At 46.6% G+C, this 22181-nt stretch overlaps 1 protein-coding gene across 1 annotated transcript; it reads right to left on the bottom strand.

Annotated features, from left to right (window-relative positions):
- Nucleotides 1-4384: 4384 nt before the first annotated feature.
- On the bottom strand, nucleotides 4385-17005 carry OGG1 (8-oxoguanine DNA glycosylase; the record flags this gene model as incomplete). The annotated part of the gene is made up of 6 exons (XM_015827547.1): nucleotides 4385-4489; nucleotides 6388-6437; nucleotides 8788-8935; nucleotides 10573-10754; nucleotides 14292-14471; nucleotides 16632-17005. Coding segments are annotated over 6 exons (1039 nt in total), but the record flags the coding sequence as incomplete, so codon positions are not given.
- Between the last annotated feature and the right edge of the window lie 5176 nt (nucleotides 17006-22181).

Below are 22181 nucleotides of genomic sequence, written 5' to 3'. Positions count from 1 at the left end.
GTAGTCCTTGAGTTACGACCGGTTTAGTCCTCGACTTACGACCAGTTGGGGTCGCGGTATTAAAAAGGTTGAGAACCACTGACCTATTGAAGTTTCCAAAGACAAAGAAACTGCTTTTCTACAGTCAAATATAGGAGCTAGAGCAGCTTTCCTATTGGCCTGTGGAGGCGAGAGGCCCTGGCTATCCTGAGCAGTGTCTATGGAGATTCTCAATCATCCAGATCATGATTGTCCCAAAGGTATTTTTTCCAAAAGGCAGCTAGACTTTGTTGAAAACTTTTCGCTTCTCATCCAAGAAGCTTCTTCAGCTTCAGAGAAGCTAAACGTGTTCAAGGGGAAAAAAACAAGAAAGTCCAGTTGCCTTTTGGCAAAGCAGTTTTGAGACATCCTGAGCGATGGTTTATGGCAGGGATAGGCAACCTCGGCTCTTTTATGGCTCGTGGACTTCAACTCCCAGAATTCCCGAGTCACCTGACTCAGGAATTCTGGGAGTTGAAGTCCATGAGCCATAAAAGAGCCGAGGTTGCCTATCCCTGGTTTATGGGATTTGATTTCTGAGCACACTAAAGCAGACTGAGCAACATTGAAAGGTCACTGCTTTTGGGGGGCCAGCTGTGCCTCTTCCAATGTCATTTTGCCAACTCTGGAGAAAGACTGGTCACGTTTTAAGAGTGGTCGTTTGGCTGTCCTCTTACGCAGTTTCCCAAACGAGGAGAAAAAAAATATGTAACCGTTCTGCAGGTGATCACAATACAAAGTGGGGGGGAAAGATCTTTTCAATACTCCCTGGCAGTTGTAAAATTATCTTTAATATTGTGCGGCTAGAAGGAGAGGGAAGGTGGGATTTAAAGTAAGAATAAACTCATAAATTCATGTATGTCTCTTTGACTTCTCTCTTAAATGTTACGTGAAAATAGGAGAGGGTTGGTGGGAGACTGAACTTGGCAATCCTTAGAAGTCATGGCGACAGTAGTAGAGGAACTTCGTAGTGAAGATTCCACTCTTAAAATGTTTTTTACCTGTCTTCATCCAGGGCAGTCCTGGGGCCATTTATCTGATATAATTAGGGATTTCCCCATGGTTCGGTCTTTCTCCTGCCTGATTTGAAAGCTTATAGCTCTTCACTTTGTCTCATTCATCTTTTCTCCCCCCCCCCTTAGTTCAAGAGGAACGTCATAACTCAAAGTTTCTATGCTGTTGCTTGTTCGCGTATTAAAAAGGAAGCACCCAAGGCTAGCCTCCCTCCACGTTTGTCAAAGACCGGCCTCAAAGGAGGAAACCGCCATTGAGAGCCGTTGCCTGAGATGAATCCAGTTGGGTTATAGCAGACATGTCAAACACAAGGCCCGGGGGCCGGATGCGGCCCGCGAAGTGCTTTCATGTGGCCCGCGAAGCCATCCTGGAAACAGTGAGGGAACGGCCCCCACTGCCTTGGCCCTGGCCCAGGCTGGCCGGGAGCCAATGTACAATTTTGTGGTGGCCATCTTGGCACTTGCCCTGGTGGACCATGCCTTGGCACTTGCCCCAGTCCCACCCCCTTCTGCCAGAGACCCTCAGATCTGTCCCACTCCTGCCCAGGCCCCCCCATAGGCACCCTTGACGCGAATGATGTAGAACTGGCCACGCTCACCCAGTAGCCACACCCACTCCATCCACACCCACCCAGGAGGCTGCACCCACTCTGGCCACCACCACCCCCGGGCAACCACAATGCTGACGCGGCCCTCAGTGAAATTGAGTTTGACACCCCTGAGTTATAGGCCCACTTTTTAGGAACTCATGTGAACAGGCAAACCACGCTAGAAGAGGCCTAAGGGACAATACCAGGATTGTTTTATTACGATTAATACAGCACTTAGAAATAACTTAGAAGCACTTTATAAAAGGATAAAAATAAGTAGATCTTTGCCCCCAAACTACTAGAAATGGTCAAAGACAAAAGGAAGAAACAGACCTGGGCAAGAGGGAAATATATATAACAGTTTTCTAAAACAGTACACAGTAAAAACAGGCTACAGTCAGACCCAGGTCGCACCCTTTAAAAGTCTCTGTTCTGACAGTGAGGTGCAAGGCCCTGTTGTCTGAAATCAGAAAAATGCTCAGTTAGGCTGCAGCATGCTTATTATCTGGGTTTAGGAATCTAATTTACGTCTTCTTTATAAAAGCAAAGAAAATTATTAAAAGAGAAAAAAGGTAGGTAGTACAGGGGATTGAATATTAGGTTTAGCGTTCTAAATACATGAGGCAGCAAAGAAAATTGGAGCTGTTGTGTCACATATACATAAGCAAACGTAACAAGAAAAAGGAGGAGGCCCTGTCTTTCACAAATAAGGTGCTGGCTCAGCATCCGGGTGAGCATGAAAACATCACACCAGAAACGGAACAAAGTACCCTTTAAAACACATTCCTATTAATGCTGGATTTTGGTACCGCAATACTGTAGCCAATGTCCGTAAACCACCTGGAAATCAGCCCTATCTCCAGTGACCAGTTCTTCTTTTAGATTTAGAACAAGGGTCTCCAAACTTGGCAACTTTAAGAGTTGTGGACTTCAATTCCCAGAATTCCTCAGCCAGCCATGTTTTAGAACAGGGGTCTTCAAACTTGGGCCTTTTATGACTTGTGGACTTCAACTCCCAGAATTCCTCAGCCAGGCAGAATTAAGTTACTGCATGGGACACAACTGTGGCAACTGATGCCGAAGACTGACAATGTTGTAAAAAAAATAAATAAAAAAAACAACCACTAGCACCCTGAGGTAGCCAACTCTGAATGGTAGGGATCCCTCTTCTCTTAGCTCAGTGGTGGCAAACCTATGGCACGCGTGCCAGAGGCGGCACTCAGAGCCCTCTCTGTGGGCACGTGTGCCATTGCCCCAGCAGAGTTTGCCAGAGTAGCGAGCACGTGGCGTTTGGAAATGACAGGGCACGAAGTGAGTGACCAAGCGGCGTTGGCCCCCCGGGGATGTCCCGGGGATGGCGAGGGACTGGCCCCTGCCGCCCTGGCCCCAGCCACGCTCACCAAGTCTGCTGTGACCACTTCAGCCACACACCCCCAGTGGGTGACGCCCCCCCTGAGGGCACCACAATGCTGATGCAGCCCTGGCACTTTGCGATAAATAAGTGGGTTTTGGGTTGCAGTTTGGGCACTCGGTCTCTAAAAGGTTCGCCATCACTGTCTTAGCTATTAGTCCAATGGTGGAGGCGTCATCCATCACAAAATGTCAGCCTGTCACAAGCAGCTACTGAATTGATTCAGCGTTACGGCCTGCATGAAGACCAGCACTTCCACATACACGAACACGGTTTTATGAATGAGAGAGCACTTGGATCCCTTCTTTGAGAAAGGAATAGGTCTTGTTTTTATGACAAGCTGGTCAGTTGGAAAATTGTCAGCCTGGGTTTGAGACCCGTGCCATGTGATGGGGCAACCTCCTGTTACTTGCCCCAGCTCCTGCCAACCTAGCTACCACAAGGTCATCGCAGGTAGATAAATAGCTACCACAAGGTAACCACATTCTATGTGCCTCGTTGTATAATCACGCTGGCCACATGACCATGGAAGTGAGTTTAGACAGCGCTGGCTACCCCAGCTAAGAAATTGAGATGAACACCGCCCCCCCCCCACTTCGACTAGAGAGGGAAATTTTTATGTGGTTCCATTAAGTTACTGGAGATATTTAACAATAGCTCAGCTTCAAAGTTCCTTTGGGGAAAGCCCATTCAATTTCTGCCTGTGGGAGTCCAGATTGCCCTAGCTCAGGGGTAGGCAACCGTGGCTCTTTTATGACTCGTGGACTTCAACTCCCAGAATTCCTGAGCCAGCCATGCTGAGGGGAAAGGGAGAGGTTTCCAAGCTGAGCCAGGCTGGCTCAGGAATTCTGGGAGTTGAAGTCCACGAGTCATAAAAGAGCCAAGGTTGCCTACCCCTGCCCTAGCTGATGTTTGTCACCTCTTTCCAAACAATTTATGCTTTTTGATAGCATGGCCCCGAGGTTAGAAAAATGACTCTTCTAGTGGCCTGCTTGGAAAAAAAACTGCCTTATGCCCAGTACTAATGCACAGCAAGCCTATTGCGATTACAAAAGTCACAAGGAAGAAACGGGAAACGTTCTACTGTTTAAAATACGTGGCAACTCCATGAGATGCTTCTACTACAAGCAACCTCTGGTGGGAAAAAGACAATAAAATTTAAAAAAACGAAAGCAGGAGCAGCTGACTGAGGATCCCCACAAGATACAGCAGCCTCAGTCTTTCTCAACGGCTCCCCAAAACCCTTATTCTTAGCATGGTGATTTCTCTCTGGCCCCAGCCATTAACAGGAAAGGTCTTCTTACTTGCCTGTATCAGTCCCATAAATAAGGTGGAGCTGCAAGAGAAGTTAACTATGTCAAGGTGGAGTGGCTGCTCTGAGCCACTTTGATGCAACGGTGTTTGGTATTTGGATCTGAGGACTCTTGGTTCTTCCTTAGGTCAGCACAAAAAAGGACCTGGCAAGAGAGGGAAAAGTCTGGATGGCACAAAGGGTTATAGCAGACATGTCAAACACAAGGCCCGGGGGCCGGATGCGGCCTGCAAAGTGGTTTCATGTGGCCCGCGAAGCCATCCTGGAAACAGTGAGGGAAACGGCCCCCACTGCCTTGGCCCTGGCCCAGGCCGGCCGGGAGCCAATGTACAATTTTGTGGTGGCCGTCTATGCTGAAATGCATTCAGTCTTAGCTCCACAAGGCCGCCTGGAAACAGCGAGGAACCAGCCCCTGCTGTGTCGGCCCCGCCCCCTGGGTGCATGCTGGGGAGGTGTCACCCTTTGTGATGAATGAAGAAATGGACCATGTCTTGGTGCTTGCCCCGGTCCCACCTCCTTCTGCCAGAGACCCTCAGATCTGTCCCACTCCTGCCCAGGCCCCCACAGGCACCCTTGACGCAAACGATGTAGAGCTGGCCATGCCCACCCAGTAGGCCACACCCACTCCATCCACGCCCACCCAGTAGGCCGCACCCACCCTGGCCACATCCACCCGGCCCCCCCGAGGGCAACCGCAATGCTGATGCGGCCCTCAATGAAATTGAGTTTGACACCCCTGGGTTATAGATGTTTCAAAAAATGGGCCAACATACAGATCACCCGTGGATGGCAAGATCTGCAAACATCTGCAGATCTGCAAACATACAGATCACCCATGGATGGCAAGCAGGAATTTTTTTCCCCTGTCTCAATGCTTCCTCCTAGTGGTTATTCAACATTTTGCAGCCCAGATATAGAGATCAAATCAGTTGATCCTAAAGGAAATCAACCCTGACTCTTCTTTGGAAAAACAGATACTGAAGCTGAAGCTCAAATACTTTGGCCACCTAATGAGAAGAGAGGACTCACTGGAAAAGACCCTGATGTTGGGAAAGGAGAAAAGGACGGCAGAGGATGAGATGGTTAGATAGTGTCATCAACGCAATGAACATGAATTTGGGCAAACTCCAGGAGACAGTGGAAGACAGAAGGCCCTGGCATGCTGAACAACTTATCTACCAGAAATTGTATCCTCCTTCTCCTAGTTCCTGTTTCTAATCCCTGAGATGATGACTGGACCCTTGGAATCAAGTGATCAAACCATGATCTACAGAGCCATAGAGCATTCCTCTCAATTTCTTTGCAGCATCCACCTGACCTGCATCTAGCTAGGAAGAGAAAGTTGTTCCAGCACTACTAGTGGGAACCTGATGCCACCAATCTTCATCTGGGTCACTGGAGAAAGCTTCTGCCAAGAATTTCCATCATGGCTGCTTCTGTCTTGGTATATATATAGAACTGGAGGAACAAAATGGGCTATAAGAGGGGACAGGTCTATATGGAAAGGAAAGGGAAAAGAGAAAAGGAGAAGGGGAAGGAAAGGAGCAAAGAAAAAAGGGAGGAGAACGGGAGAGGAGGGGAGGGGGAATGGAAGGGAGGCTCTGTGTAAGACAGAGTGTGTGGGAGAAGAATCTATTGTGGCCTACTGCTGGCTTTTGTTTTCTTAAGCCCAACTTAGCAACTACATGGAGAAATCCATACAGTTTTTAGACAACATTTTTAGAAAGGGTTGTTATTGGCTTCTTTCTAGAGTCCTGCAATTTGCTAATATAAGGATAGAAAGTTTATGCAGGCTACAGAGAGATGGATTCGCCTAGTCCAGTGTTTCTCAACCTTGACAATTTTAAGGCATGTGGACTTCAACTCCCAGAATTCCACAGCCAGCAATGCTGGCTGTGGAATTCTGGGAGTTGAAGTCCACATGCCTTAAAATTGTCAAGGTTGAGAAACACTGGCCTAGTCTGACATCTTACCTCCTCTGGCTACAGTGGGCAATGGCCCTGAGCAGTAAATGGGAGAAGGGGAAAGCAATTTCATACTTACTGCTTGGGCCCATCCAGAATATGGTCCCCAAAGGCTGCGGAAGAAATTTCCTGAAGGCAAAACAAACTTAAATTAGAATGTGGCAGAGAGCAAGCCCCACAGAGCTCGAACAGTGGAATAAGGGTTCATTTCTCACATTAGCTCACATCCCTTCCCATATTATTGCATTTCAGTTCTAGGGGCCTGCTGGAGAAGAAATTAAAAATTTAACAGAACTTGTATCAAGCTTTAAATATCTACGGGTGGCTCTGCATGCATCTAGATAGCTAACAGAAGTTTCCTGTCCCAGAATATCCAGACAACAATCACTGCTATTTTAAGGTTTTTCCAAACTGAAAGAGGTTTTCACAGACTTTATTGTATTGCCGTAAATCTTATATTGTTTCATTGCAGTAATGGTTATATAATATGATTAGGGTTTATTATCGTTCTGTGATTTAAGATGCTTGAAAATAGAGAAAGAAAAATAAAAAAAAATCTATCAATGTTAATTACAATTTAGGATGGCAACGTTCCAAGCATAAAGATATTGGGCTTTTCATCCAAGAGGCTACTACATACTTGAAGCCTTTCATCTGTTGGAAAGTACATTTTCTTTATGGAGCTCAACTAGCCCGTTTAACTTTACTCCTCTGAAGCTCAGTCTATGGCTCTATGCTTTTAGGAACTGTCCTCCAGCAACAATGTGTCTCAATGCTAGACAACAACCAGAGGCAATGCAGTGGAAGACCAGGTAAGATGGCATACCTAGCTTAGCTGCGGACGAGTTATCATTCCTTCCACCCAAGACTATCCTTTATAAAATGCTTTTCAACCAGTGGTACGGGTACCACCTGTGGTACATTGGCACCTGGCAGGTGGTACGCGACCATCCTAGAAAAGTGGTAGCAGGGGAGGGGAATGAGCTGAACCGGTGGCAGAACTGCACAAGCCTGAGCGAGAGATGGCTGGAGCTGCAGGGCTGTCAGGGCTCAGTGGAAGCACCAGGATCAGCCACAGGCTCCAGCTGGAGCTCGGCGCTGATCCTGGTGCTTCTGCTGAGCCCAGAAGAAGCGCCAATCAGCTGGAATGTTGCAGCATCTCCAGGGTCTTGTGATTTACATTCAGATGCTTGGCAACTGATTCATATTTATGACGGTCACAGTGTCCCAGGGTCATGTGAAGTGACCAAAACCTGCTGCAACCACCCAGCAGATGGGGGGAATAAAGACCAAACACCCCCCACCCCACTCCCGCTGCCAATCCTCAACAGAAATGCTCACAAGAATGAAAACCTCAGACAGGAGGAAGAGCGCCGTTGGGTGGGCAGGCAGGTGTCTTGCTCAGTTGTGGATTGGGGGGCACTTTTTTCAGTGCCATTGTAACTTTGAACAGTCACTAAGCGAACTGTTGTAAGTCGAGGACTACCTGTACTTCATCACTTTTTTCCTTTTGGGGGGGGTCATCACGTTTTTGACACCTTGCTAGGCGATTGGTGGTACTCGGATACTGCCATATCCTAAAAGTGGTACAATGGGTGAAAAGGTTGAAAAGCCCTGCTTTATAACACTACCTGACGGATAGGAAACTTCATGGAAATAAAGTTTGCTTAAGGAACTGCTATTAATAATTCCTGTGTGCTTCCTGTAAGGCTATTGCCCTCAAGTTCTGCTGGGGTTTTCCCAGTGTTTATCCCTGACTACTACAGAAATAAGATGTGATTGAAATAGGTCTGATTCCTCACAGCTGCTCTGACATTTTTATGTATGTCTTCTGAAGTGCATTCCTGGATTGGGAGGTCTTGCTCAAGTCACCCATGCCTTAATCACCTCCTGTTTGGACTACTGCATGTGCTCTACATGGGGTTGTCCTTGAAGACATCTGGAAACTGGACTGGTTGAGAATGCAGTGGCACACACAAAGGTTTTTGGTGTCCTATGGTTCACCCAAGTAACACCACTGCTGTGTGAGCTGCACTAGCTTCCACCTGCTTTTCAGGGGCAATTTGAAGGGCTGGTTATTACCTTTAAAGCCCTACACCGCACAGGGCCAGGTTACTTGTGGGATCACCTCTCCCTGAGCGTATCTCCTGGTCCTACTAGGTTAGATAGGATGGGTGTGCTCCAGTCCCCGCCACTCAAGAGTCCTGGTGGCACAATGGTTAGAATATAGAATTGCAGGCAAACTCTGCCCGCAGTCTGGAATGACGGGCTCAAGGTTGACTCAGCCTTCCATCCTTCCGAGGCGGGTAAAATGAGGATCCAGATTGTGGTGGGAAATGTGCTGATGTTGTAAACTGCTCAGAGAGTGCTATAAAAAGCACTATGGGGCAGTATATAAGTCTAAATGCTATTGCTATTGCTAAATGTTGCTATTTAAGATGGTCACAAGTAAGCAGAACCTGTTCCAAAGCACCCTCACCAATCTCTCGATGGACACGCTCCGTCACACTGCGGGCCCCCATCCCCAACTCTTGGCCATAGTAACGTTTGGCAACCTGCCATATGTGGGTGTCCACTGGTACAGCCTCAGTCTTGTCCAGTGCCATGAGGCACACACAGTCAGCCACCTGAAAGGGAAAGGAAATGATGGCACCATAACAACGTTTATCAAATTTATGTGACACCATATTCTCTATATCAGGGGTCTCCAATCCCTGGGCCGCAGCCCATTACCGGTTCTTGAGCCCTTTGGAACTGGGCCTGCAAAGTGACGGGCGAGAGCACACAGGAGCGCGTGCATCCCCACTTGCGCAAGCAGTGGGCAAGTGCTGGCGCGCACGCTCCAATTACACGAAGGGCAGGCCCATGTACTCATTGCTCACATGGAGCCATCCATTCTCCCACCCCCTGGCCAGGCCGCAAAGCCAGAAAGGTTGGGGAACTTTGCTCTGTATTGTTGATATACCAATATCAACAATAAATAAGAAGTCCAATACCGTATGACAGTGATGGCGAACCTTTTAGCGACTGAGTGCCCAAACTGCAACACAAAACCCACTTATGCATCGTTGGGTGCCGGGTGGGTATGGCCCATTGGGTGGATGTGGCCCGTTGGGTGGGTGTGGCCCGTTGGGTGGGTGTGGCTCATTGGGTGGGCGTGGCTGTGGTGGTAATGGCAGACTGGGTGGGACTAAAAAGTTCAATCAATCAATTCCAACTTTGCAAGATCTTTTTTTTTCCCACAAGAAGTTGAAATTGATTGATTGATTGGACCTTTTTTTTTTTTGCATACGGCGGCTGAGGCCTAAAGCGAAAAGGTTTTATAAAACCCAGCTGAAGGCCTAGGACTGGGGCAATGGCACGTGTACCCACAGAGAGGGCTCTGAGTGCCGCCTCTGGTACCCGTGCCACAGGTTCGCCACCACTGCTGTATGACATATTAAAACAATTGAAGTCCATTTAATCACAGCAACAAACAATAAACATAATAAATAAACGCAGATAGCCTCATCCCAACAGAACAGGGGTCTTTTAAGACTTGTGAACTTCAACTCCCAAGTTTGGAGACCCCTGCTCTAGTGGGAAGCTGATCCATGGAATAGAAGGTCATTATAATGATTCCAGGCTTCCCTTGCCTCAAGGAATGGGAAACCACCAACAGTTTTCCCCAGGATGAACAAATCAATAGGTTTATTCTAGTTGGAAAACACCACCGTTACTGTTTGACTATCAGAGATAATCAGAGGTAGGGCCAAGGAAAGGGGGGTATTTGGCTTTTGCCCTAAGCCAACTGGAGCCTTACATTTTAAAATATAGTCAAAATTACAATCCACTGTTTGGTTGGCACCTTAAACTCAGGCATTTGCTACGTTTTTACTTTTAAAAGTATTTAAGTTGTAATCCACTCTTCTGTTTCATAAATGGTCGTTTTTTCATATCTGTTACTGGTATACATGAGGCCTCAAAACTTGGAATTGGCCTAGATCAGAGGTAGGCAACCTTGGCTCTTTTATGACTTGTGGACTTCAACTCCCAGAATTCCTGAGCCAGCATGGCTCAGCTTGGAAACCTCTCCCTTTCTCCTCAGCATGGCTGGCTCAGGAATTCTGGGAGTTGAAGTCCACGAGTCATAAAAGACCTCCCACAGCAAAAGCAATCCCTTTTTCGCAAACCACAACTACATATTCCCACATATTGGCACAGCCGAACCCACACGCTTTGGCTAAAAACAGAAAAACAGGGAGGGGGCCAGGTTCATTCTCACCTTGACTCCCACTCCTGGAAGGGTGCATAAGGCATGCCGAGCCTGCTCATAAGGGACAGTGCGCAACTGCTGGAGGCCAGCGGCCCCACCAAGAGTCTTCAGGACAGCCCGGGCGCTCTCACTAATAAACCGGGCCCGATAACCGAATCCCAGGTCCCTCAGCCGGGCCTCTGTATCTGCTCCTGCAACAGTTTACCCCAAGAAGTGGAGACATGAAACCAAATCCAGAAATAATTCTATTTTCAACAAGAAAGGGAGCTGCCTCTTGGAGGGATGGGCAGCGTGTAAATTTAATAAATAGATAGGCACTGCAACATCAATTAACTGCCTATCACAGGGAAATCGACGGCTTACAGCCAGCTACAGAAGGAACAATAGAGTGATGCCATCATTTTAATGGATTTACCTACTCCAAACTAAGAATTTAATCACAGAAGGACTAATTCTGTTCACTTTAATTCTGACCATCGATCTGCTGCTGTTCTCGCCAAGTCTCGCAGGAAACTGTTAACTGGCTCTTCATTAAAGTAGAAAAAAAAAATCAGAATTTTCCTTTGGCAAGCAAATAGAATTCCTGCTGCAGGATGGACCTTAGAAGCTCAACTCTGGGATGTATTTTATTTTCTCATTACTTGTTTAAGTTACCTAAGCTGCCAGTTACCTGGTTCAATTCTACTGTGTTTCCCCGAAATTAAGACCCGGTCTTTTAATTTTTTTGCCTCCAAAAGAGGCACTAGGTCTTATTTTAGGGGAGTGTCTTACTTTAGGACCACCACAGCCAGGCCTCCCACAACCCAACACCTGTCGTGCCACTGCTTGACTTCTGCGGCTGCTTGCTGCCACCTGCGCTTGGATGCCATGTGGCGCATTGCGCTGTTGCAGTTCCTCATGGCAGGACGCCGCATGGCAGTTTGGGCCACTTCCGCTGCTCGCACGCTTTGGGCCGCTTCCTCTGCTTGTGCAACACTTTGGACCGTTTCTGTTGCTCGCGCACTTCAAGCTGTTTCTGCTACTCATGGGAGGATGCTGCGTGGCTCTTGGGGCCATTTCCGCAGCGAAAACGGCCCAAAGTGCTACGTGGCCTCCTGCTGCAAAGCAACAGAAGCAGCCCAAAGTGCTGCACAAGGAGCAGAAGCGGCCCAAAGCGCGCGAGCAACAGAAGCAGCTGAAGCGGCCCAAAATGCTGCACAAGGAGCCGAAGCGCCCCGAAGCACCAGGCGGCATCCTGCCAGGAGGAGCGGCAATGGCGCAATGCCCCACATGGCGGCCGGCCACAAGTGGTGGCAAGCAGCCACAGAAGTCAAAGTAATGGCGCGACAGGTGTTGGGGTGTGGGTGGTCTGGCTGTGGTGGTCCTACCGGTAAGGAAAGTGGGTGGGGGGCACATGGGGCAGCTTCACCCCCCCTTACTCCCGCTCGAATTTTAGGGGTGCGCCTCACCCCAATGCTAGGGATTAGTTTTGGAGTAGGGCTTATATTAGGTCCACCCCCAAAAATCAAGCTAGGGCTTACTATCGGCCTGGGTCTAACTTTCGGGGAAATACAGTAGCAACAAGCAATAACTATTAAGCAAAGGTGCGAATGGGGAATGCATCAAGTCACTCTTCATTGGCACAGCTCTACCCGCCTAACAAAACTTCAAGTATCCTTGTATAAACTGTCCAAGCAAAGGATCTTTCAAGGAAGATTTAGCAAAGCTTAGTTTATGAGACTGGGTATCTTCTCCCAGTTCCATTCATTCTTTCTATACTATTGATGAATGGTGAGAAGACTAGAACAGGCTCGAAACCAACCGTGGACGTCTACATTCACAACAATTGTCAATTGCTCTTTTAAGTTAAGCTTCCGGCACTTCTAATGTGCAATCTTACGTTGACTTTTCCTTCAGATCATTGTCCACTTGGGTGTATTCATCTTTTACAAGCCTGAATTGCCAGTAGATTCCTTATCCTTGCTGAGTTGTGTTCCCAAGCACTTAAAACCTTTTTCTTCAGCTATATGACCTACAATAAATTAAGAGATCTTAAATAACTGCTGAATTGGTCTTCGGAGAGTCATAGTGAGAGGGCATAGAAGATACATTGCTCTCTCAGAGTTTTCTTAGCTGCAGATTGCTGAGAGATTTTGGCACCAGTGGTGTACAAAATTATAGTAAATGAAAAGTACTGTTCTGATGGGAATTGTGACTACAACTAAGGTAGGTGGAGGTTTAATTTATTTACTTATCTATGCACTTTATTATTTCAGAAAAAGCCCCTTTGTGATTTAAAGCAGAACTGTAGGAAAGTTGCACACTGAATCAGCCAGCACTGTGACCTAAAGTGGAGACAGATATCAGAAACCAGACCAACTAGTGTTAAATGCATAGTGGGAAAAGAGGAAATTGCAACCAGGGTCATCTGAAACAGGAAGGTTAAAAAGAGTGTTCTCACACTCTCCCCTATGGTATTCTGCAAACACTGCAAAAGTTGCTTGACATCAACTAAGAACTTCCCTATTGTGTAATGAAGAGAAATCATCAACTTATGTGAGATAGCCCCAGTTCTTGCGGACTCAGTCTTGTTAAGCATAAAGGTTGCTTGGAAGAAAGAAACAGGTGTGAGGGTTGGAGGAGAAGGATGAGGGAGATGGCAGATGCCAGAGGATGACAAGGAGAAGCCTTCAGAGAAAGTATCTACTGCAAGGGTGCCCAACCGTGGCAACTTTAAGACTTGTGGACTTCAACTCCCAGAATTCCCCAGCCAGCATGGGGAATTCTGGGAGTTGAAGTCCACAAGACTTAAAGTTGCGAAGGCTGGATACTCTTGGTTTACCTGATCAGGCCTATCTCAATAAACTCCTCCATCCTTCCCAAAGGTGCTTTTTCATGAGGCAACTGGACTTCCTTTTTTCTCTTTGAAGACATTTTGCTTCTCATCCAAGAAGCTTCTTCAGTGAAACATCTTCAAAGAGGAAAAAAGAAAGTCCGGTTACCTCATGAAAAAGCACCTTTGGGACAACCATGACCTGGATGACCGAGAATCTCCATAGACTCCTCCATCCTCCATGCTGCCTGGTTGGAACTCGACTCATTGCCTAGGCTGTAACATGCACATCAGGACCCATAATAGTATGTGGGAATGATCTTGGAAGACAGGGGAAAGACATGCAGCCAGGGGAATGGTTGCACAAAGGGCAGCTTTCCCTGAAGCAGGAATATGAATGTAGCAAATGTCTTTTGATGTGCGGGGGGGGGGCAGAAGAGCACTTCTTTTTGATGTCGTCTGGAGGCTTTTAAGAAGAGACTGGAGGTTTTGTTTTTTTTTAAGGACACTGGAGGCTTTTGAGAAGAGACTGGACAGCCATTTATCAGAAATTGTACAGGTCTCCTGCAAGAGTAGGGGTTGGACTAGAGCAGGGGCAGGCAACCTTGGCTCTTTTATAACTCGTGGACTTCAACTCCCAGAATTCCTGAGCCAGCATGGCTCAGCTTGGAAACCTCTCCCTTTCCCCTCAGCATGGCTGGCTCAGGAATTCTGGGAGTTGAAGTCCACGAGTCATAAAAGAGCCAAGGTTGCCTACCCCTGGACTAGATGACCTCCAAGGTCTCTTCCAACTCTGTTACTGCCACTGAAGCATTCTTTTGGGGACAGGACAGGAAGCGGAGGAGGAGTCCGAGGTGTAGCAGGACGGTCCGTGGAGGGAAAGGCCGCAAAGCAACTTAGAGGCCTAAGGTTTTACCTGCCATGGCTTGCAGTGAGGGGAAGGCATGATAGGTCTTGGTATCCAGCTGGCAGAGGCGGCGCCCAAAGGCCTGGCACAGGTGTTGAATCATGTTGGTGATGCGGGACAAGTGGTTGTTGGAGGTGCAGATAAAGGAGAAGAGGCACTCCACTGGGTCCTGCCGCAGCACCCGGACGCCTGGAGGAAGAAAGAAAGAGCCAGCCAAGCACTTAGTCGAATCTTCAAACATAATAATAATAATAATAATAATAATAATAATAATAATAATAATAATAATAATAATAATAATAATAATAATAATAATAATAATAGTAGTAGTAGTAGTAGTAGTAGTAGTAGTAGTAGTAGTAGTAATAGTAATAATAATAGTAGTAGTAGTAGTAAAAGTAATAATAATAGAAGTAGTAGTAGTAGTAAAAGTAATAATAATAAAGTTGGAAGGGGCCTTGGAGGTCATCTAGTCCAACCCCCTGCTCAGGCCAGAAACCCTGTACTTGAAACATAGCTATAATTTAAATTAAGTAGGATGAGATCTTAATGCCCAGTGCTGCAAGCACTCTGTGGGATTCATTCCTGGGACAGAGCATCACTGGGACATTGAATCTGACCTGAGAAGCAGGTCATCCTGACTGGACAATGCCAGGATGCAGCCCTGGGCCAGATGTCTTCACTGAGCTGAAGCACCACTCTCTAGTTCGTAATTTCTCAACCTTGGCAACTGAAACATATGAAGAATTGCACATGTCTAGTTTAATGAAGAGAAGGACGAGGGGGGACATGATAGCAGTGTCCCAATATCTCAGGGGCTGCCACAAAGAAGAGGGAGTCAAGCTATTCTCCAAAGCAACTGAAGGCAGGACAAGAAGCAACGGATGGAAACTAATCAAGGTGAGAAGCAACCTAGAACTAAGGAGAAACTTCCTGACAGTTAGAACAATTAACCAGTGGAACAACCTGCCTCCAGAAGTTGTGGGTGCTCCGATACTGGAGGTTTTTAAGAAGAGATTGGACAATCATTTGTCTGAAATGGTATAGGGTCTCCTGCTTGAGCAGGGCGTTGGACTAGAAGACTTTCAACAACCCTTCCAACTCTGTTATTTTATTAGGACTCCAATCCCAGAATTCCCAGCCAGAATACTGGAGAATTCTGGGGGGTTAAAGTCCACACATTTTCAAGTTGCCAAGGTTGAAAATCATTGCCCTAGTGCAGGGGTAGGCAACCTTGGCTCTTTTATGATTCATGGACTTCAACTTCCAGAATTCCTGAGCCAGCCATGCTGAGGAGAAAGGGAAAGGTTTCCAAGCTGAGCCATGCTGGCTGATGAATTCTGGGAGTTGAAGTCCACGAGTCATAAAAGAGCCAAGGTTACCTACCCCTGCTAGTGCCATCAGGTTCCCTTGTGCAGGAGTGATGCTTGCTGCCTCTTCCTGCATGGAAGATACCTACTTTAGGTTGTTGCAGTGACAAACAAGAGGAGCAAGTATGCCCCTTTAACACTTTTCTCTTCAAAAGGAGCAGACTCTTACAACTTGCAGTTTGAGGAAGGAAAAGGCTTTAGAAGAGAGAGGCTCCATTTGAAGCCCTGCACGTTCCTCATCTGTGGGATTACTTTCTCGATCAAAAGCATCTAATCCTCAACATGATTTCAAACACGTTTAAACAAATGTGCAGACAAAAGATGAAATTTCAGAAGTAACCTCTTTGTGGGAAGGGATGAGAGACTGAGCTAAAGATTCTGGATGGCTTTGAGACTTCACTACTATTTTCCTTGCTTGGGATAAACCCATGTCCATTATCTGACCAAATTTAAAAATAAAATAAAAAAATCAAAGGGCAAATTCGATGGACCACTAGGTCTTTTTCCCTCATCAGTTTTTTATGTTTCCAGGGTAAAGTCACATACTTTACCCTGATGGTGCAGTGGTTAGAAAGCAGTACTGCAAGCTACTTCTGCTGATTCCTGCCTGACAGCAGTTTGGCAATTCAATTCTCACTGGTTCAAGGTTGACTCAGCCTTCCATCCTTCTGAGGTCGGTAAAATGAGGACCCAGATTGTTGGGGGCAATATTCTGACTCTGTAAACCACTTAGAGAACTGTAAAGCACTGTGAAGTGGTATATAAGTCTAAGTGCTATTGCTATTATGTTTAAACCAAGGAATTCAGTTTTTCTTGGTGCTGAATTACACAGTGGCCCCAAAGGTGCTTTTTCAAGAAGAACTGGACTTTCTGGAATTTACAAAGAAATTGTAAATGCGTTTGTTTTTTTACACGTTGATGTATTTTTATTGCAGCAGTACACATCACTCTCTCCAGTGTTAGTTCTTAGTTTGCCTACCTGGGAATTTAACACCTACTTCCCGGAAATGTGAGTCAACGTAAGACCAACCCTGGTATAAGGCAGACACGTTGACGTGTAGCTGGAAATAGTCCTGGAGGATCTGAGAAGGAGTCAACCCGTCTGCTCCCCGAGCCAGCTCTGCAGGCAAATGGCTGCCCGGACGTTCGCTTGTCCCAGCACGATTAGGTTCCGGCTGTGCTTGCTTCCTGCTCTTCTTCATGGGAGGTTCGGAGAGGCCTTCCTCCTCTCTGCCCCCATCCTCCTTCTCCTCCTCATGCAAGGTGTACCACAGATGTTCCTCAGACTGCGTGAGAGTCCAGACTCGTCCAGCCAGCACGCCAGTCCAGCAGCCGGGGCTGCTTTCAGACCACCTGAGGGAATCACAGGCTTGGTTAGCAGCAGAAACAGCCAAGCGTCACCTAAAAAAGGCTACACAGATCCTTCAGACAATACAGGTAATCCTTAACATACAACAGTTCAAAGTTACAATGGCACTTAAAAAAAAAAGTGACTTATGACAGTTTTTCACATTTAGGACTGTCGAAGCATCCCCGTGGTCACCTGATCGAAGTTCTTGGCAACTGACTCATATTTATGACTAGTTGTACCCAGCCACACGTTGCTGTGGCTCAGTCTGGTAAAAGCGTGTGTTGCTTTTACGTCCAACAGATGGTGCTGTTTTTCAAAAAAACCATGTTTTTACCTGTCACAGGTGTGACATCTATATAATATAGGTATATAAAAACACGTGCGTATTCGAATGCAATGTTGTGTCAAAATTTCAAAGCAATCGGTGAAGAACTTTCAGAGATTTAAGATTTTGAACAAACGAACATTTACATTTTTATTTATATAGATGGTTGCAGTGTGTACCGGGGTCACGTGATTACCTTCTGACAAGCAAAGTCAATGGGGAAGCCAGATTCACTTAACAACCACGTTGCTAACTTCACAACTGCAGCGATTTACTTCACAACGGTGGCAAGAAAGGTCATAAAATGGGGGGGGCAAAACTCACTTAACAACGGTCTCGCTTAGCAACGGAAATTTTGGGCTCAATTGTGGTCATAAGTTGAGGACTACCACCTGCAGTTCGTTTCTCAACTTAGTTGCCACGTTTTCTTAAAGCCGAGGTCACCTATGAAAAATGCATTGGGTCAAGATTCACCAAAATAGCAAAGTTTGGACCAAAACCAACTCAAGCTTGGATCCCAAATTAAGTTAATAGTGAAGTTCGTAACATTTCAAAGCTCATGTCTTTTCTTCAAATTTCTCTCCAATGATTCGGGAGCACTTACTTTCCAGTCTATGAAGAAGTTTTCCCAAATGACTGCAGCAAGAAATGAAAGGACGAGAAACTTTTACAACTTTCCTGCGTGCAATATATGCGTGAGAGAGTAAATTTGGGAAAAGTAGCTGCATTCAGGCAAAAAACCCTTCCTCCCTCCCTCCCTCCCTAAGCCTTCCTTCCTTCCTTCCTTCCTTCCTTCTTTCCTTCCCACACAATTTTAATCACAAGCATCCAAGCTGCTGTTCCAGCTGCTTATAATAATTGAGCCATTCCCTGATATTTGCAAAGGTGTGCAGATAACCAGAGGCTGCTTCACCCCACTACAGGAGTGAGCCTGTTTTTCAACTAACTTGGCAGCTTCTGTGACAGCTGCTCTCCAATCAACTCTGATCAACCACCATATCTCAACTGCTGGGGCAAATAACCAGGGACAGAAGCTGGGCCCGTCTCCATAAAAAGCATCCCGTGTTCTGCCATTAAGCTACTCCCTTCCCCAAACATCACTTCTAAAGTTATAAAAGTTCTTATTATTTCCTGCCTTTTATCTATACAGCACTCAAGGTAAACAATCTAAATTATTATCAGCTAACATGCAATTACCTTTATTAGTGGTGCAATTCAAAAAAGACATGGTTGGAAGGCACAGGCTTAATTCCTTTATTGAAAATGGAAGGAGAAATAAATTTATTTCTGGAAGAAAGGCACCCCGTTGCCTGCAACTGACCAAGGAGAAGTTCCTTCCTCATATATCTCACAACTGGGCCTCTGAGAGTACAGGCAACTTTAACAGTATTTATCACTTTATTTATAGCCACAAAATATACAAACAAAATAAGACTGAGGTTCAGACCAAATCTTGTTACAGTCTCGAAAGAATTTCAGATTGTGGATGGAAGCCAATGTTAATGCAATTTGTCACTTTGGAGAAACAGTCTCAAAGGTGCTTTTTCAATAGGCAACTGGACTCTGTTTTTCTTTGAAGATGTTTCGCTTCTCATCCAAGAAGCTTAGAATAGAATAGAATAGAATAGAATAGAATAGAATAGAATAGAATAGAATAGAATAGAATAGAATAGAATAGAATAACAGAGTTGGAAGGGACCTTGCAGGTCATCTAATCCAACCCCCCACCCAAGCAGGAGACCCTATACCAGGGGTAGGCAACCTTGGCTCTTTTATGACTCGTGGACTTCAACTCCCAGAATTCCTGAGCCAGCATGGCTCAGCTTGGAAACCTCTCTCTTTCCCCTCAGCATGGCTGGCTCAGGAATTCTGGGAGTTGAAGTCCACGAGTCATAAAAGAGCCAAGGTTGTCTACCCCTGCCCTATACCATTTCTGACAGATGGGAGTCCAATCTCTTTTTGAAAGCCTCCAGTGATGAAGCTCCCACAACTTCTGAAGGCAAGCTGTTCCATTAGTTCATAGGTTTTAGCCTCCAGTCCCCTAATCATCTTCTCTGCACTCTTTCTAGAGTCTCAACATCTTTTTATAGTGTGGAGATCAAAACTGGATGCAGTATTATTCTAGGTGTGGTCTTACTAAGGCTTCTTCGGTTCTGACTGAATGGTGCAAGATGGAAGGATTTCAATCATTCAGTCAGGACTGAAGAAGCTTCTTGGATGAGAAGCAAAACATCTTCAGGAGAAAACAAAGTCCAGTTGCCTTTTGAAAAAGCACCTTTGACCTGGATGACTGAGACTCTCTATAGACATTTAGAGAAACATCATCCAGCTCTATATTGACATCACCTATATTTCAGCCTGTACTGCAATATAATCCATCTTCTTGAGTACAGATCCAAGTACTTCTAACACCAATTATGAACACCCTATATATTAGCAAGCATGATTAAATGCCATTTTCCCCCCTAGATTAACTGTCAGTAAGAACTTCAAAGCGTGACATTCTTGTCAAGGATAGTTAAACTATGACATCTGCTGCTGACACATCATTACATTAGACATTTTTAAGAGGGGAAAACAGACAAATTGAACAAGAGGTAATGATGAGAGCTGCCATCAGTGTGGACGGCTGAGTAATGGCTTCTTAGTGATGAAGCAAAGACCGTAAGTTGAATGCAAAGGACTCAGGTCTAGGGAATAACTTTACTGAGTACATAGGGACAGATACACCAGGAAGTCTGATGTAAGAATTTAAGTGGAAATCCTTAAACAATTCTCTGTAAGTCAAGAGAAAGCCCGGGAAGAGACAAAAGAATTAGGACAGTGATGGCGAACCTATGGCACGCGTGCCAGAGGTGGCACTCAGAGCCCTCTCTGGGGGCACACTTGCCGCTGCTGCCAGCTCACGCAGGTCCATTAGGCCGCCGCTGGCGCCCGGAGTGGCAGCCCCACCCAGCACAAAGGAGGCGAAGCAGCTGGCTAGCAAGCTCAAGCAGAGGTGGTAGAACATGCCCCCATGCGCTTGCTGGCCTCTGTGTGCGGGGGCTAATGGTGTCAGGCAGCAGCTGCCCCTGCCTCACCTTGCCCCGCAGCAATGGCACCCCCGCCCTACCCCCTGCCTCACCCCACAGGACAAGCCTCCTGCCCACCGCCCCACCCACCAGAGACCCCCTGGATCTCTTCCAATCCTCCCAAGCCCCCACAGGCATCCCCGCACGAGCAACATCAAGGTGGCCACGTCCATCCCACCACGCCCACTCAGACTGCCATCACCACCGCAGCCACTCCCACCCAGTAGGCCACACCCTTACCCAGCCACTGGGTGGGCATGGCTGAAGTGGTCACAGCAGACTTGGTGAGCGTGTCTGGGGCCAGGGTGGCAGGGGCCAGTCCCTCGCCATCTCCGGGACATCCCCAGGAGGCCAACGCCACTTGCTCACTCACTTCCTGTCCTGTCGTTTCCAAACGCCACGTGCTCGCTACTCTGGCAAACTCTGCTGGGGCAATGGCACACGTGCCCACAGAGAGGGCTCTGAGTGCCGCCTCTGGCACGCGTGCCATAGGTTCACCACCACTGGCATAGCATATTCTTTATTGGCCTAGTGTGATTGGACACACAAGGAATTTATCTCCGGTGCATAAGCTCTCAGCACACATCCAAACAACAATGTGAAACGTCATAGATAATAAATAATAAGATACAACCATAATCATAAGATACAAACAATAAGTGATAAATCATAAGATTCTAATAGAAGATGGTAGTAGGAGAGATGAGAAGATGAGACGGATAATAGTAACACAGCCCTACTACATGGGTAAATATCTTTAGGCATAAGACAGGGCTATGGGAGTTAGGTGTTTAGCAGAGTGATGGCATGGGGGAAAAAGCTACCTTTGGGTCTAATTGTTTTGGCATGCAAAGCCCTATAGCGGCATCCTAAGGGGAGAAGTTGAAACGGTTTATGTTGAGGATGTGAGGGGTCTGTAGCTATTTTCTCAGGCCTCTTTCTAGCTTGTGCAGTGTACAGATCCTCAATGGAAGGCAGGCTGGCTTCAATTGTTTTTTCAGTAGTCCTAACTATCCGTTGAAGTTTATACCTGTCCTGTTTGGTTGCAGATTTCATCTGATCCAGGAGATTTTTTCATAGGTCTGTAAGTGATCTATGAAGTTCTTGATGGTGCTAGTTGGACAATGAAGCATCTGCAAGCAAACAACCAAGCTCAAAGAGTAAGAAGGACTCCCCAGTTCAGAGCTGATGGCTGTGCCCAGGGGGAAGGATTGAAGCTCAAGGCTTCAGCTCCATGAAGCCAAGGATTATATGCAGAGTTTAAAAGGACTGGATAGATTCTACTGATAGAAGAATTAGAAGGGCATTCTAAATTGAATGCTATTGTGGTTTTGGGGGAGAAGGAAAAGGGGCAGCCCCAAAATGCAAGTGGCATCCCTTCCCTCCCTGCAAAACCTAAGGAGCGCCATCCCCTCTTTGCAAAAAGAAAGACGGTGTTTCATCCTTCTTACAAGTGGTAAAGGAGTCCCTGCGGATTTTACTTCGCTCGCCCTTACCAACTATAGGGGGCAGTGCTCATCTCCATTTCTCTTACAAGTGAGGGATGAACCAAAATAATAATTAAAAAAGGATTGGTGGTTGCGGAGGATGGAAAAAGCCTGCAGGAGCATTGCTGCACAAGCAGAATATATCTATCTATTACGAAGAGAGCCTGGCCACCATCTCTCGCTCTTTTTCTCATGTCTGTTGTCGTGCGCGCCCCTGTCGGGGCTTTCATGCATTCAAAGCGCTGCTTCCTTCATCACCGGGCCTCTCCATGCACCCCAAAGCTGCACAACCCCG

This window comes from Protobothrops mucrosquamatus, unplaced genomic scaffold (assembly GCF_001527695.2).
Source record: "Protobothrops mucrosquamatus isolate PMUCROS unplaced genomic scaffold, P.Mucros_1.0 scaffold3782, whole genome shotgun sequence".
NCBI lineage: Eukaryota > Metazoa > Chordata > Lepidosauria > Squamata > Viperidae > Protobothrops > Protobothrops mucrosquamatus.
The sequence above is the reverse complement of the archived record's forward strand: the minus strand, read 5'-3'. Positions and strand labels throughout refer to the sequence as shown.